Source organism: Pristiophorus japonicus, chromosome 15 (genome assembly GCF_044704955.1).
Source record: "Pristiophorus japonicus isolate sPriJap1 chromosome 15, sPriJap1.hap1, whole genome shotgun sequence".
Lineage (NCBI taxonomy): Eukaryota > Metazoa > Chordata > Chondrichthyes > Pristiophoridae > Pristiophorus > Pristiophorus japonicus.
In genome coordinates this window covers 141,835,064-141,852,967 of record NC_091991.1, presented here as the reverse complement: position 1 = coordinate 141,852,967, position 17,904 = coordinate 141,835,064, and the positions used below count along the sequence as shown (strand labels likewise).

Below are 17,904 nucleotides of genomic sequence, written 5' to 3'. Positions count from 1 at the left end.
CTCATCTCCGGAATCAGCCTAGTGAATCGTCTCTGTACCCCCTCCAAAGCTAGTATATCCTTCCTTAAGTAAGGTGACCAAAACTGCACGCAGTACTCCAGGTGCGGCCTCACCAATACCCTATACAGTTGCAGCAGGACCTCCCTGCTTTTGTACTCCATCCCTCTCGCAATGAAGGCCAACATTCCATTCGCCTTCCTGATTACCTGCAAACTAACTTTTTGGGATTCATGCACAAGGACCCCCAGGTCCCTCTGCACCGCAGCATGTTGTAATTTCTCCCCATTCAAATAGTATTTCCTTTTACTGTTTTTTTTCCCCCAAGGTGGATGACCTCACATTTTCCGACATTGTATTCCATCTGCCAAACCTTAGCCCATTCGCTTAACCTATCTAAATCTCTTTGCAGCCTCTCTGTGTCCTCTACACAACCCGCTTTCCCACTAATCTTTGTGTCATCTGCAAATTTTGTTACACTACACTCTGTCCCCTCTTCCAGGTCATCTATGTATATTGTAAACAGTTGTGGTCCCAGCACCGATCCCTGTGGCACACCACTAAACACCGATTTCCAACCCGAAAAGAACCCATTTATCCCGACTCTCTGCTTTCTGTTAGCCAGCCAATTCTCTATCCATGCTAATACATTTCCTCTGACTCCGCGTAACGTTATCTTCTGCAGTAACCTTTTGTGTGGCACCTTATCGAATGCCTTTTGGAAATCTAAATACACCACATCCATCGGTACACCTCTATCCACCATGCTCGTTATATCCTCAAAGAATTCCAGTAAATTAGTTAAACAAGATTTCCCCTTCATGAATCCATGTTGCGTCTGCTTGATTGCACTATTCCTATCTAGATGTCCCGCTATTTCTTCCTTAATGATAGCTTCAAGCATTTTCCCCACTACAGATGTTAAACCGGCCTATAGTTACCTGCCTTTTGTCTGCCCCCTTTTTTAAACAGAGGCGTTACATTAGCTGTTTTCCAATCCGCTGGTACCTCCCCAGAGTCCAGAGACTTTTGGTAGATTATAACGAATGCATCTGCTATAACTTCCGCCATGTCTTTTAATACCCTGGAATGCATTTCATCAGGACCAGGGGACTTGTCTACCTTGAGTCCCATTAGCCTGTCCAGCACTACCCCCCCTAGTGACAGTGATTGTCTCAAGGTCCTCCCTTCCCACATTCCCGTGACCAGCGATTTTTGGCATGGTTTTTGTGTCTTCCACTGTGAAGACCGAAGCAAAATAATTGTTTACGGTCTCAGCCATTTCCACATTTCCCTTTATTAAATCCCCCTTCTCATCTTCTAAGGGACCAACATTTACTTTAGTCACTCTTTTCCATTTTATATATCGGTAAAAGCTTTTACTATCTGTTTTTATGTTTTCGTAATCTATCTTTCCTTTCTTTATTGCTTTCTTAGTCATTCTTTGCTGTTGTTTAAAATTTTCCCAATCTCCTAGTTTCCCACTAACCTTGGCCACCTTATACGCATTGGTTTTTAATTTGATACTCTCCTTTATTTCCTTGGTTATCCACGGCTGGTTATCCCTTCTCTTACCACCCTTCTTTTTCACTGGAATATATTTTTGTTGAGCACTATGAAAGAGCTCCTTAAAGGTCCTCCACTGTTCCTCAATTGTGCCACCGTTTAGTCTGTGTTTCCAGTCTACTTTAGCCAACTCTGCCCTCATCCCACTGTAGTCCCCTTTGTTTAAGCATAGTACGCTCGTTTGAAACACTACTTCCTCACCCTCAATCTGTATTACAAATTCAACCATACTGTGATCACTCATTCCGAGAGAATCTTTTACCAGGAGATCGTTTATTATTCCTGTCTCATTACACAGGACCAGATCTAAGATAGCTTGCTCCCTTGTAGGTTCTGTAACATACTGTTCTAAGAAACAATCCCGTATGCATTCTATGAATTCCTCCTCAAGGCTACCCCGTGCGATTTGATTTGACAATCGATATGTAGGTTAAAATTCCCCATAATTACTGCTGTTCCTTTTTCACATGCCTCCATTATTCCCTTGATTATTGCCCGCCCCACCGTGAAGTTATTATTTGGGGGCCTATAAACTATGCCCACCAGTGACTTTTTCCCCTTACTATCTCTAATCTCCACCCACAATGATTCAACATTTTGTTCATTCGAACCAATATCGTCTCTCACAACTGCCCTGATATCATCCTTTATTAACAGAGCTACCCCACCTCCTATCCCTTCTTGTCTATCTTTCCGAATTGTCAGATATCCCTGTATGTTTAATTCCCAGTCTTGGCCACCCTGCAACCACGTTTCTGTAATGGCCACCAAATCATACCCATTTGTAATGATTTATGCCGTCAACTCATTTACTTTATTTCGAATGCTGCGTGCGTTTAGGTAGAGTGTTTTAATACTAGTTTTTAAACCATGATTTTTAGTTTTGACTCCTCCTGCAGCCCCTTTATATTCATACATAATGTCCCTTCCTATCACCTTGTGTTTACACTTACCCCAGTGCTACTCTGCTCTGTTGCCTCCTGTCTTTTGCATTCTTTCTTGGGGTCCTGTTCGTCTGAGCTCTCACCCACTCTAACTAGCTCAGAGCCCTCTCCTGGGTTCTGAATACTCCTTGCATTGAGGCACCGAGCTTTCATGCTTGCCTTTTTATTACACTTTGACCCTTTAGAATTTTGCTATACAGTGGCCCTTTTTGGTTTTTGCCTTGGGTTTTTCTGCCCTCCACTTTTACTCATCTCCTTTCTCTCTTTTGCTTTTGTCTCCATTTTGTTTCCCTCTGTCTCCCTGCATTGGTTTCCATCCCCCTGCCATATTAGTTTAACTCCTCCCCAACAGCACTAGCAAACACTCCCCCGAGGACATTGGTTCCGGTCCTGCCCAGGTGCAGACCGTCCGGTTTGTACTGGTCCCACCTCCCCCAGAACCGGTTCCAATGCCCCAGGAATTTGAATCCCTCCCTGCTGCACAACTGCTCAAGCCATGTATTCATCTGAGCTATCCTGCGATTCCTACTCTGACTAGCACGTGGCACTGGTAGCAATCCCGAGCTTACTACTTTTGAGGTCCTACGTTTTAATTCAGCTCCTAGCTCCTTAAATTCGTCTCGTAGGACCTCATCCCTTTTTTTTAACCTATATCGTTAGTACCAATGTGCACCACGACAACTGGCTGTTCACCCTCCCTTTTCAGAATGTCCTGCACCCGCTCCGAGACATTCTTGACCCTTGCACCAGGGAGGCAACATACCATCCTGGAGTCTCGGTTGCGGCCGCAGAAACGCCTGTCTATTCCCCTTACAATTGAATCCCCTATCACTATCGCTCTCCCACTCTTTTTCCTGCCCTCCTGTGCAGCAGAGCCAGCCACGGTGCCATGAACTTGGCTGCTGCTGCCCTCCCCTGATGAGTCATTCCCCTCAACAGTACTCAAAGCGGTGTATCTGTTTTGCAGGGGGATGACTGCAGGGGACCCCTGAACTACCTTCCTTGCACTGCTCTTCCTGCTGGTCTTCCATTCCCTATCTGGCTGTGGACCCTTAACCTGCGGTAAGACCCAACTCGCCACATGCAAAAAACTTTTGTTTGTTTTGAGCAAGAATTTTATGAAAGATTAAATAGTAAAACTCGAGTCTATGGGCCCAAATTTCCCCATGAGTTGTACTGTTTTTTTGGTGTAACTTGATTTTTCTGGTGTATCTTTTTAGTTACAAATATGGCCATTTAATTTGTGCCAGTGTAAGCGAGTTAGTTAGGTTTTTTTGTTAGGTTAGGTTTTTTCCCCCAAAGGGCGTTCCCAGCCACTTACACCATTTATGCCAATTTGGCCAGAAAAAAGTTGTGCTAAACTAACTTAGGACAGTATATGTGTCCACTTTTGTCTGCACAGAAAGACCTTACTTGCAGATAAGGAATCGGCGCAAGTAATTACATTTAAAGCACCACCAAGCACCAAACAAAGCACAAAAAGTAATAAGCAATTAATTAACAAATAAAATAGAAGGAACCCTGCACCTAAAGCACCAAGACCAAAGTAATAAGCAATCAATAAATAACACACACAAAAATAGAAGGAACCCTACACCTAAAGCACCAAAATCAATCAGTAAATAACAAATAAAAAATAGAACTCCTACCTTAAAGAACGCAGCGGGCCACTGATAACCGAGACCATTCTGCCCCTCCCACAGCCTGCAGTGCGCGTTTGCCGAAACGGTCTGCCAGGATCTACTGCACATGCGTGCAGACTCTAGCGCGCATGTGCAGAGGTCCCAGCACTGTTTTCAGCGCCGGATCCTAGCTCCGCCCCCCTCTCTTCATTATATGCCACACCAGCTCCACAGCTCCACAGATGGCCTGAGAATCGGCCATGATCGCAGGGAGTTTTTCAGCGCTGCTTCTGAAGAAAAATGTCGGTGGGGGGTTCAGAGGTGCGTGGAAAAAACCAGAGGGCCAAATTTGGGCCCAAAATGAGGGTACGTGGACTACTGCCCAGTATCATGGAGCTGCTGCTTTCAAGAGACAAAAGGCAATAAACAGCTTCCATACACTCGATCAACAGTGAATCCCACAGCCTTGGCCTTATGATTCCACACATGCTGAAGTTATTGAGTACATAAAGGATATCAAGGCCATGTTATTTCAAAGTGAAGACAACTGCATAATCAGAACTCCAAGCAGCTGGATTATCCCAGTGTGTATTATTTACAGATCACAGTAACCTGTGCATATATTTTAAAATATGATTTGTAAACTTGTGGAAAATATGGAATGTGGTACTGGAAATGCGAAGAATAAGTATCCCAGTGATTTGTTTGGTTGAGATCTTTAAGCCACATGATTTACTTAAATTGTAGTTTTAAAACTTTGTTGCTTACCTTAACATCAGTCACGGATAGCATTAGTTAAAATGGAAAAAATACATTAGAAGACAAAGATAACTGCTGTGTATTTGACAATTAGTTCTGAGGTACTGAATCTCACTACTATTCTGTATTAGGGATAGTATCAATATAATACTTATACATCACTGCACACAGATGGGAAATACCGTTACTTCTGAATGATTAAGAATCTACATTTACATTTCATAAGTTGTATAAAAAGCACATTAAGTCATTCAAGTACTTGATTTTCTAATAACAATTGTAAATGTAATTTTTAAAACGCACTTTTAATCCCCAGAAATGAATGTGTTGAAAGTTCATGATTCATTTACAGATTCAAATCTGCCTTCATCACCGTACTCCATTTATTTAAAAAAAACACACTTGACCCCTGTTCTTGCAACTACCACCCCATCTCCAACCTCCCTTTCATCTCAAAGTCCTTGAACATGTTGTTGCCTCCTAAATCCGTGCCCATGTTTGAATCTCTCCAATTAGGTTTCTGCCCCTGCCATGGCACTGAAATGACCCTAACCAAAGTCACAAATGACATCCTCTGTGATTGTGATTGCATTGCACTATCCCTCCTTATCCTCTCCACTTCTCTGCAGCCTTTGACACAGTCAACTGTACCATCCTCCTCCAATACCTCTTTGTTATCCAGCTGAATGGATTGCCCTCACCTGGTTTCATCACCAAATCCAAACTTTCCGATAGCTCCTTCCTCTACATTCCAGTTAGATCCTACTTTCACATTGATGTCCCCCATCAGCAGCAACATGTCTTGTCCTGGAGCTGCTTCTGTTACTGTTTGAAGGCCTTTATAGAAGCTATCTGTCTCTTCATCAGACACTGCTGTTGTTAGTGCATAAAACTGCACGATAGTGACCACTCCGACTCTTGTCCTGATTCTAGTCTTTAACATAGTACTTGCACAGGACCATGTTGTAATTCATTTGCTTTTTGTGTGACACCAATGGATATTAAAAATAGCCAATTTCTTCCTATGCTAAACATGGAATGGGAAGTCACAAACATTAATTCCTTGCATCAGATTCAAACATGTGTTTTTAATGGAACACTTGGTTAGACATATCAGTCTGCCATTGTGTTAGAAGCCTGGGGGGTTGTTTTCTTGTGTTACAGCACTATCTCATACTAAAATTTGGTCTTTAAAGCACATTGGTTTCTATATTAGTCAAAATAAGAAATTAAGCAACTCTGCAATATCACTTCTCCATGAAATATGACTAATAAATCGGATTCTTTATATATCTCATTAAACTTTAAGCACAGAGCTTGGTGAGAGTTGGGTGAATCTGCTATAGGGATTGCTTTGCTAAACAGAGTGGCGACAGGAATTTGATAAGTGTGAGAATTCGGTGCAATGAGGGAAGGAGGTGCTAAGTAATTTAAAGCAGGGGGCTACAGTAAATAAATAAAGACTTGCATTTATATAGCACCTTTCATGACCACCGGATGTCCCAAAGCACTTTACATCCAGTGAACTATTTTTGAAGTGTAGCCATTGTTGTAATGTAGGAAACGCGGCAGCCAATTTGCGCTCTGCAAGCTCCTACAAATAGCAATGTGATAATGACTAGATAATCTGTTTCAGTGATGTTGATTGAGGATAAATATTGGCCAGGACACCGGGGATAGCTCCCCTGCACTTCTTCAAAATAGTGCCATGGGATCTTTTACGTCCACCTGAGAGAGCTGACAGTGCCTTGGTCTAATATCTCATCCGAAAGACGACACCTCCGACAGTGCAGCACTCCCTCAGTACTGCACTGGAGTGTCAGCATGCATATATATCACGCACAATGCAAGTAGATTTTTAATAAAAAATTATGGGACAGCTCAAACCTGTTGCCTGCAATTCCTATGCCATGTGGGAACTCCAGGATGTTTCATGTGTCCATAGCCAGAGGATCCTCTGAAATAACTTCCTGTCCCGCTCCCGCACTGTTACCTCGAGTCCCTCATGGAGCTATCCTTGGCCCCCCCCACTCCTATTTCTAAAAACAGGTCCGGTTCCACACATATGCTGATGACATCTGGCTCTACCTTCCCACCTCTCAACCCCTCCACTGCCTCTATGTTGTCAGATTACTTGTCCGACATCCAGTCCTGGATAAGCCAAAATTTACATAGAATATAGAACACACCAAGAGGCTATTTAGTCCAACTACTCTGTGCTGGTGATAGAATTACATAAAATATACATTGGGAAGACCGAAGCAATTATCTTCGGTCCCCACCACTCTGTTCACTAGCCACCGATTCCACGCCTGCTCTGGCCACTATCTCAGCATGAGCAAAACTGTTTGCAACCTACAACAACAACTTAGATTTATATTGTGCCTTTAACTTCGTAAAACATCCCAATGCGCTACACTGGAGCGTAATCAGTCAATATTTGACCCTGAGTTGAGCTTCCGACCCCATAAGAAAGATCGGCTACTTCCATCTCCGTCTCACCCGTTTCCACCCATCTGCTGCTGAAAGCCTTATCCTTGCTTTTGTTGCCTCCAGACTCGACTATTTCAATGCTCTCCTAGCCAGCCTCGCATCTTCCATGCTCCATATACTTGAGCTCATCCAAAACTCTGCTGCCAGTATCCTAACTTGCACCAAGTTCCGTTCACTCATCACCCGTGCTCACCGACCTACATCCACCAATGTTACTCTTTTAGAATTCTCATCCTCGTGTTCAAATCCCTGCATGGCCACACCTCTCCCCATTTCCGTAATCTCGTCGCACCCTACAACCCTCCAAGAACTCTGCATTGCTCGAATTCTATCCTCGCCCCCTGGTCCCCTACCCCTTCATTTGCCTCAACGTTGGTGGCCGTGCCTTCAGCCATCTAGGCTCCAGGCCCCGTAATTGCCTCCATAAACCTCTCCGCTTCTCCTCCTTTAAGATGTTCCTTAAAACATACCTCCACCTGAACTAATGTCTCCTTCTTTGGTTCTGTGTAAATTTTTGACTGATTACACTCCTGCGTAGCGCCTTGGGATGTTTTACTAAGTTAAAGTCACAATATAAATGTAAGTTGTTGTTGTAGTATTGTGGCCGGAAATCATACCGTCCAGCGATGGTTACTTCTTTCCTGATGAATCTCTAGAGCTCCCTTCGCTTTCTGATAAGCTTTTGAGTTTTCTGTTTATCTTTCTAATGTGCATTCATGTGCAGTTCCTAGAACTCATTTAATGTTTTGCATTATTTATATTAGTAATAAAAGGTATAAAAAAATTTAATTTTAGCATTAGCAAGCACACTAGGTTATTATTCCTTAGTTAAATGGCCGATCTCATCTTTTGACAGCAATCTAAGTTAATTAGAATTATAGTTGAAGAAAAAAAAAAGTGAGGTAATAGCTATGACTGAATTTTAAGATGGTATAAGGAAGGATAGATCAGTGATGTCACAGTGCAGGGTCTTAATCAGGAAATAAAAGACCCCGTTTTTCCTACAGTTCTCTCTGCAAAAAGCAAGGGATATTAAGGTAGCAGATCATGCATCCAGATGGAGCATAGATTAATGCAGAATTTTAAAATTCACTCCTTCAGCCCTCCTTAACCAGCAGAAAATAAACTCAGATCTTTCGACACAGCAGATTTCACTAAAGTGAAATAGTGTAAACCACGCATCTCCACATTGCCCTAACAATAATCCTCAACACTAAGTATGGGACATGCCTTCAACATTTTGTACAATCCTTCTCTTCCCACTAAGAATTAACTCGACGTTAAGTCAATTGTATTTATATTACACGATACTGGATTTTTATTTTTTTTAATTGTTCATTTGGTTCACCTTATTTTTCTCATTATCTACGGCACTGGGAAAGTGTGAAGTGAACATTATCTGTTGTATTACCTGTAGTTTACAGCTCTCCAAATATGATGTCCGACTGAAAAAAATGACCAGGAGTTAGTGACACAAGCTGAACAGATATAAAAAGCGAGTTCGCACTCTGCTATAAATATCCTTCATCATCGTTTATATGTTATGAAAGAGTTTAAGAATACAATGCAAAAATTAATAAGAAGCAACAGAAGATGATCGAATGCCAGTGCAAACTGGGTGCACCTCAAGCAAGTATATTTCACAAACTTACCTTTTTGGAGGCGGCCGGTAGCGGTCCTTTTAAAGACCGCCAGTTAGGTCATATGTACATCTGGCTGCGTTCAGTACAACCCAATTCTGCATATGCATTGGGCCTAAGATATGTTTCAGGTGCAGACCTTGGATGCCTATTTTTTTTGCCTATACCAATATGGCTCATAATGAGCGTGCGCTTTCTGTCCAACATATGGTTTAGGCGCCCATTAATGCCCAAAATATGAGCATGGTGCCATCGAATTTCTAGGCCCTTTCTCGGATTACAAATTAACACTATATAGTTAGGGTGTCCCACCATATCTGTGCCAATTCTGTGCTGGAACAATTCAAAACTAAAACTACTGTCCTATGCTTTCTTCATAGTTTTGTGTTTTCCTCTGTTTCAAATATTTATCCAATTTTCCCATAGAAAATGCAATAGTCTAAGTCAGGCAAGGTAACAAATTACTCAGATCTTACATCAGTGTGTGATACTAAGGGCATCTCCCACTTACAAGTACCTCTCGTCACATTCTGATGAGGGTACTTTAATTACTTACCGCAAGTTCCCATGAGGCAGTAGGGTGTCCTTCGCAGCCCCAACCTTCATTTGGAACTGTTCCTTCACTCGTCCTTACGTGCATTTAGTACGCACAAAGCTTCCTATATAAAGTCTGTTGTATGCATCTGTCATCTGCATGCTGACAATTATTGCAAGTCATGGTAATAATAGTTATTTCAAATGTTTTGAATTCTTTGTGAAGATAAGAGAGAGAAACAGCAACAGGCAATGGTTCTGCAAACCTGCAACCCATTACTCCACATGAAGAAGTTGTAGAAATTCTAGCGTGGATGTCCATCATAGGTGCAAGAGATGGGGAAATAGAAGGGCAGAAGCCAGCTCTGGGGTTGGAAGGAACTTCTTTTAGCCTTCCTTTGCATTCTACCCTGTATTAATTGTCAACAAAGCAAAGGGTAAAGCCCTGTACCATACTAATCCTTATTGGAAGTTTGGCTGCAGGTCTGCTTGTAGCATGTGGTAAATCTCCGTGATGGTTTACCTAGTGAATCAATGTCTCTGCAAACACTGCTTCTCGGACAAGTGCAGGTATGAGTGCATGTCTGTGTCAGGAGGGTGTCCATCTTCTCGGGTGCACTCCCTCCAAAAAGCAGAGATATCGGAGAATTCCCATGGGAAGGTCACTATGACACTATTGCTACAGGAGTAGAAAAAATGAAAAAAACCAGCAAAAGCCACAAGGCTCTTGAAACATCTCAGTGACAACAGGGGAAATGAATAAGAAAATAGCTTTAGCAAAGGCTTGACAATGTTCGGTACTAGTTTCCTTAAGCTGATTTCCATATACAGCACACCACCTAATCCTGAACACCCAATTTAGCTGAGTGAGCAAAGGATCATCAAGGGGTATGGGGAAAAAGTGGGATTATGGTGTTGAGATAGAGGATCAGCCATAATCATATTGAATGGTGGTGCAGACTCGAAGGGCCGAATGGCCTACTACTGCTCCTATTTTCTATGTTTCTATGAAACGGTGTGAAATGGAAAATTGTGCATATGATGTTATCATACTTACGGATCAATGTACATGCATCTGCAGCAAACTGGCAGATGCTTTTTGCGTCAATTTAAATCCTGATTGTAGAATCTAACCTAATGCCATACGTCCATTCAACTTTTCGTGCGAGAATGCCCCCAAAAAAAACATATATTCCCACTCAAAAAATCTAAGCGTGTGCAAAATTCATCATCGACAGCTCTCACTTTGGCGAACACAAAATATAAAAAGCAACATCCATTTTTAAATTCAAGCCATAATAGTGAAAGAATGTTGTGTATATGGAACAAGTTTGAATAAAATTAAAAAGAGAAACCATTCCTTTTGCAAGATCGCTATATTGTCCTTAGCTCTGTGTAAATCACTGTTTCAGTTGCATCTGTTTTAACTTGCTAATCACCATCAAGGACATTCAACCTTTGAGCAGAGAGCTGGGTGCGTGTGAAGTACATGGGTAAGCTGCATAGGATTACGCAGGAGGAACACAAGCTCCCAAATGCAAAAAAGCAGAACACCCATACACAAATAAATTTCAAGGTCGCAAGCAAAATAATTTTATGCCCTCTCATTTTCATCTCCCCTCCATCCTCCCATTCCTCCAAAACTTGAAAACGTGGAAGCATCAGTTCTTTAAAAGTTCCTGGGCCTAGAGAACTGGTAATGGTTGATTTCTGATTGGTGCATTTTAATTAAACGGGAAGAAACTTTTTTCCAAGTCTTCCAAACCTGGGAAGTTTAAAGAGCTGAAATTGAAATCAACTTTGCCCAAAATCGTGCAAAGAAGAAAGGACTTTGGAGGTCAGATCAAAGTTGCTCACGGGAGCATTTGGGCCCACAGGCGATTTCTTGAACATTTCCATTCTCTCTTGATTAAGAGCTTACCAAAGGAATAATAGCACTACCTCCATTAGCAAGCTACTTCTGCTGAAGACATGAAAATTCATAATGTAGTCTCAAAACATCACAGGTAACCAGAGCGTTATAAATCCTTAGAAACTGTTCATAAAATCACATTCAGGAGTTGTAGATGAGTAAATGATTTAACTGAAATAATCTTTAAACCCACGATGGATATGGATAAGTATCTGTAGAGCAGCCCACGTACAAAGTCTTTGTGCAAATGGTTCTTGGATCATTTGACACTTCCACTAATCAACATATATATTTATAATTTTAGACAGGGCACTCCATCTGAGTAAATGAATTGGCAGACCTGGAAAGTGATCAGTATAATCAACGTACTGATCACTAAAGGTCATTGTAGAAGTACAGAATTCTATTTTATATGGTTTTGGCAGTTACAAATTGAGCATAACATGATAACTACAAGTGGCTTCTACTTTCATTAAAAAAAACATTGCAAGTACATTTAAAATGTATTGGAATTTCAGTGATTTCTCATTATCAACTTATTCACAAAAGCTTCAACTTACAACACAGTTTGGCTAATTCATTAGTGTTGAAAATATACTGAAATACAATTAAATTAAATGGAAAACTAGGTTTCACACAGTGCAGCTTTAAAATGCAAAGTGTTCAAATTCTATTAAGTATTTTTTTTACAAATTATAATATTCAACAACATACAATACATAGAATTCATAATGAGAAGCCACAGGGTATGATTTACAATCTAGAAGTAGGATATAATTCATCAGAACTTTTGTTTGATTTATATATGGCATTTGGAAACATAGTCAACTGAAATAAAAATGAGATGCAAATAGTAATTCAAATGCAAACTGTATTGACACACAAATTGTGGCTATGTTCCAATGATATCGCTAAGTTCCCTTGTGCTATTTTCAATTATAAAATCTTCCTTATGAAAATGGATGTCATGTGTGGTATAAACTTTAAATTATAACCATCAATTATTTCTGGATTTTCCTACTATCTGTGTTTTATTCCATAAATGTTTTAACTAAATTAAATCTCATACATGCTGTATTACCTTACGAATTTAAAACAACACCAACGGAACTCCTAATAAAATGTTTAAAAAACAGATTGCAGATTCTGAACACGGAATATAAATTATGGTTTTATAATTTTATATATGCCCAAAGAAAGTTAGAGGATTCACTCTAAGCTTTTCTGGATGTAATTAACTCATCATTGTAATCATTAGAACATTCCAGACTAAAGAATTATTATTAAGAACCATCTATAAGAATTTATTAAGGCCACAGTAACTGACTATGCAAGTTCTGTGTTGCAATGGGAAACACTCGATTGTGACCTTATGTTTTAATTAGTTCTTTTCCCCCGTTACAAGTATTAAAAACTGAAGCTATCACAACTTTGTGTATGGTTCGGAATGAGTTATTTTAATATTTATTTTAAACATTTTCCCAACTTCTTTCTGTTGGCCATTCGTAGTTTTAAGTTTACTTTTAGAAGGTATTTTGGTCTACTTTATTCCACTGTAATTTTGTAACAGTGCTTCTTCATTAAGAAACCTTTCGAGACATTCTCTGGAACTCGCAAACTGTTTGCATATCCCCACGTGATTTTCCCTTCCACATCACAATTGAGAGAGAGAAGCAGCTCGCATGTAAATGGGATGCTCTCTCATTAAAAGCGTAGAAGTTGTTTTCCAGTAAGTATTTTATCATTAGGAGGTCACTCTTTTGCTGGCCATTTCAGCATCTCAATGTTTTCTCAATCCAAAATATTTAGTGGAAATTAATGAGTGGAGACCTAACAGAAACTTAGATTTTCCTCCAGTGTATTATGTTGACAATGAAAATTCTACAATGCTTTATTCTGGAATAAGGGAGACTGCCTTGTGCTTTCATTATCTCAAAGACACATATTTCAGCATTAAAACATGTAAAAATATTCATTCTATGGGGAAACAGCGCTGCAACTAATGAGCTGTGGTCAGCCAGTTAAGCAACATATTATTAAATACCAATCATCCCAAATAGGAAACGAAACCTGTTTGAAAAATACTTAATGAAAATTGCATCTCCAATTCTTTTCCAAAAAACTGTGAAAACAACCTGACCCTCCCTTAGATCAGAGTAAAAAAAACAACCTGTGAAAAGGAACCAACTTTATTCAGTCCAAACAGGTGCCATTTAGTAAGTTTACCTTTAATATTGAGGCCAATATTAATAACGATTTTTAAAAAGTCAGGTATGAAAAAAGGCCACTGTGCTCCAACTCTCATAGTACAACCCAGTGCTTAATCTAAATATTTATCATGGTTTTCCTGATAGCTGTTTTCAAAATTACTTTTGACCAATTTTCTCCAGTATTATCTTCCAGTTAATTTGAAAGTAATAATCTGGTCTACCTTATCATTTTATATTTTATATACTTTGGTGAAATTTTCCCCCCTTTCATGGTCTTTCTATATTGTAAAGCTGAAGCTTCTTTAATCTTTCTCTACCCCAGAGAGCTGTGGAGGCTGGATCTTTGAATATATTTACGGTGGAGATAGACAGATTTTTGAACGATAAGGGAGTCAATGGTTATGGGGAGTGGAGGCCAGGATCAGATCAGCCATGATTTTATTGAATGGCGGAGCAGGCTCGAGGGGCCAAATGGCCTACTCCTGCTCCTATTTTTTATGTTGCACTTATGTTTCTTCATCTCTGTTACACTCGAGCTAAGTCTTATCATGCTTTTCTGCATCCTATATAAAAGCTTTTTGTGGTGTGACCAAACTGAATAGAGAACTAGGAAGGAAGATAGTTTAACCTCATGAAAGTATAGAACATCAACATTTAAGAGGTAAAACTTTGGATAAACCTTTGAATGAAGAAATGATTAAAAGGTACAGGCAAAAATGGAGAGAAAGGAGATCAGAAAGTTGTGGAGCGTACAACAATGCAGGCATGATGGGTCAAATGGCCGTCTTTTGTACTGAAAGTTCTATAAGTCTGTGATACAATTATGATAATATGCTAATATTAAAATGGTCAAAACACTTAGTTCCCAAATTCCAGCCTAGGTCAAAGGCAAAGAGGGAACAAGCTGGCCACCTGCAGTTGGAATTTGAGATAGAACCCAGTTCAACCGGAATTCTTCCGCCACAGTTTTTGCTGGGATTTGGGGGGCACAGTTGGATCTTTCACCTGAATTCCTCCCACATCAAAGGGAGAGTTTTATGGAGAAGATCCGGAGAGGATCAATTACCTTGTCCAAATGACTCCTTTTGGAGCTTAAAAACTCCAGAAGGTTGACATTTTTTGTCTGGCTCCATTGGGCACCGGGGAACCTTGGTGGGACAGCTGTGGCACTGCGGCCATTACACCACACCACGACCAGCCTGGGCACCGTTGATGCAGCCGTTTGGTCATGCAAATAACCCCATTGCTGGGATTTGAAATTGGGGATTCAGCCTGTGGCTTGAGCAGGTGGGGGTCACACTTTGCCGCACTTGCAACATAAAAGCAGATCCCCAGGAATTTTAGAGCTTTAGTGTTCCGATTAGGATTTACAGCTGTCGTCCAACATACTTCGCCCACTCAGTTGTCAAATGAAAGTTCTCATTACCTTTGAATTATAACGTCGAACAATATCAATGGCCTGATAGGAATATTTTTTCTATGGCTTCAATATTGAACTTTGTATTTTAGTTTTATTTATTTGGCTGAGAGGTCCGATCCATGCATATCTCAATGTCCACTGTCAACATCATTCAGGCAGCTGGAGAAATATTGACTGAGCATGGAACTAGAGCTGCTATTTTTTTTCACCAATGAATCACTTTACCTCCAAAAAAATATGCGCAATGTTCATCCAAAATATAAATAGTCACTTGAAACTGGAGCTTAAAATTGGGCCCACCAGTTGTTATTTGGTTCAAATGCCAGAGTTATTTGGTTCAAAGGTGACCTTTTTGGTATGAATTGCTTTACAAGTAATATCCAAAGTATTTTTCTTGAGATCTTCATAATTTAAAAGAACTTTTCATTGAGAACGTAAACACTTCAAAAAATGCACTGTAAGGTGTTGTTCAATGCCAATAAAAAATTAGTTTTTTTTATATGTTATTAGCCTTACCCTCTGGAAGAGTTGCTGGCCTAGATACGTTGAAGCTGCTCTTGTGACGTTCTTGCTACCTCCAAGTTTGCAGCGGATATATCCATACAGATTAGCTGCTTGCAAGGAAAGTCCCGCTATCACCAAGGCCTGCAAGGCATAGGACATTAGTGAGCTAAAGATACACAAGTCAAATAAAATAGCTGCGTACATTAAATCTGATTAATTAATAGACAGTAGGAGTGAGTTAAAGACATCAATACAATTTCTTCCTCTGAATGTATGGTCATATGGTGTAACATTGCCACTAATTCTTTGATTTTCTACAATTATTTTGCTAACACAAACTTGCAACGGTGCCACACCTTCCTAGAAAATGCACAATCGTAGCAAATCTGAAATTCAAAAACTGAAATTAATGAATTGCACTAAATATCTGATTTTCCTAGTGTATAGCAGGGTTCGTGACAATTATAATTCATATTCGAACAGTCAAAACTCATTGAGCATTAGTGCTAATGTTCTTTGCATAGCAAACATTATTATTCATATACTGTAAAGTGTTGCACAACATTAAGGGACCAAGTTTCCACACAATAAAAAACGGGCACCCCTTCGAGCTGGGCGCCCGTTTTTCGCGCCTAAAACGGCGCCGGAAAAAAAACGCGTGATTCTGGAGCGCCCTGCAGTTCCTTGTCTGTTTGGCGCGGCGCCCAGGGGGGCGGAGCCTACACTCACGCCGATTTTGTAAGTGGGAGGGGGCGGGTACTATTTAAATTAGTTTTTTTCCTGCCGGCAACGCTGCGCGTGCGCATTGGAGCGTTCGCGCACGCGCAGTGTGAAGGAAACATTGGCACTCGGCCATTTTTGTAGTTCTTTGTAGCTGTTTAATTTTTGAACATTTTTTAATAAAAGCACATTGCCATCAGCACAGAGAAGGCTGCAGGAAGCCTCAGAAAGTTGAGGCAGCCGTTTCCCTCCCCCTCCCCGCCCGCCGTCGGGAACAAATGGCTGCCTCCTCCTCCCCCCCCGCGGGAACGAACACCTGCAGCATTCTCCGTGGCTGAAGCACTTTCACACAGGTAGGAAGATGGTTTATTTAATCTTTCCTTTGCTTATAAATGTTTATTCAGGTTGGATTTATTTGTATAATATTTGTAGAAGTATAAATAAGGATTTATTATAGAATTTAATGACTTCCCTTCCCTCCCCCACCTCGCTCTGGACGCCTAATTTGTAACTTGCGCCTGATTTTTTAATGTGTAGACAAGGTTTTTTCAGTTCTACAAAAATCTTCACTTGCTCCATTCTAAGTTAGTTTGGAGTACGTTTTCACTGTGGAAACTTTGAAATCAGGCGTCAGTGGCCGGACACGCCCCCTTTTGAAGAAAAAATTCTGTTCCAAAGTGGAACTGTTCTACCTGACTAGAACTGCAGAAAAAAAAATGTGGAGAATTGCGATTTCTAAGATAGTCCGTTCTCCACCAGTTGCTCCTAAAAATCAGGCGCAAATCATGTGGAAACTTGGGCATAGTCCGAAGAGGCAAATTCTCAATGTTTGGCAATTTTAAATTCGTTTTATAATTGCACTTTTATGAGCTTTCTCTTTCTGAATATTCTCACTTCATGACATATGCATAACACTAAGAATAAATTATTGTGGAGCAATGATGTCAATGGAGAAGATTCAAGCATTTAGCCCTGATTCCTTGGAAATCTGATGCCAGAGATGAAGCGAAAAAGGGTGGTCCTCTTTGGAGCTGTAGATTACCCACCTGTCTATACAGGGGTAGGCCAGGTGGGCAAGATCCTAATAATTCTAATAATTTTAATATTGAGAAACATTTAATAAAGTTAAGAATCTGAAATATAAGCAGGTTCTAAGAGGTAATATTTAGGACAAGATTAGAATCCGTGAACAGACATTAATGAACTAATAATCTGCAAGATCAGGCATGGTGTGTTCTAGGCACTGAGCCAAGCAGCCAGGAGATTTACAAATACAATAGACTAGTAAAAAAAAGACATGAGAAAGGTTGCGATTGTAAGGTACAAGTGTGAGAAAAGCAATGATAGTGTCGCGCAGGCGCACTAAAGAGGACAAGATGACTGAATGGGTCAACGTGTTACGTATTAATTAAAAATAACCAGAATGTGTTGACGTGTTATCATCACATGCGCAAGACTTTACGAACACTATAAATGGTACAACACGAAAAACTTCAGGGGGGGCTCGAACTTCTAGCTTCGACAGCGTTAACATATTAGAATTACGCTCTTATAACTTTTCCTGATGAGTCCTTCCATGAGTA

General features: G+C 40.4%; 1 protein-coding gene across 1 annotated transcript in view; it reads right to left on the bottom strand.

Moving 5' to 3' along the window:
* The window catches only part of LOC139281098 (Golgi apparatus membrane protein TVP23 homolog A-like), a 68,589-nt gene that overhangs the window by 5,178 nt on the left and 45,507 nt on the right, over positions 1–17,904 (bottom strand). The window contains exon 6 of the mRNA XM_070901039.1: positions 15,614–15,742. Coding sequence (XP_070757140.1) covers positions 15,614–15,742 — 129 coding nt within the window. The remainder of the gene's footprint in view (positions 1–15,613; positions 15,743–17,904) is intronic.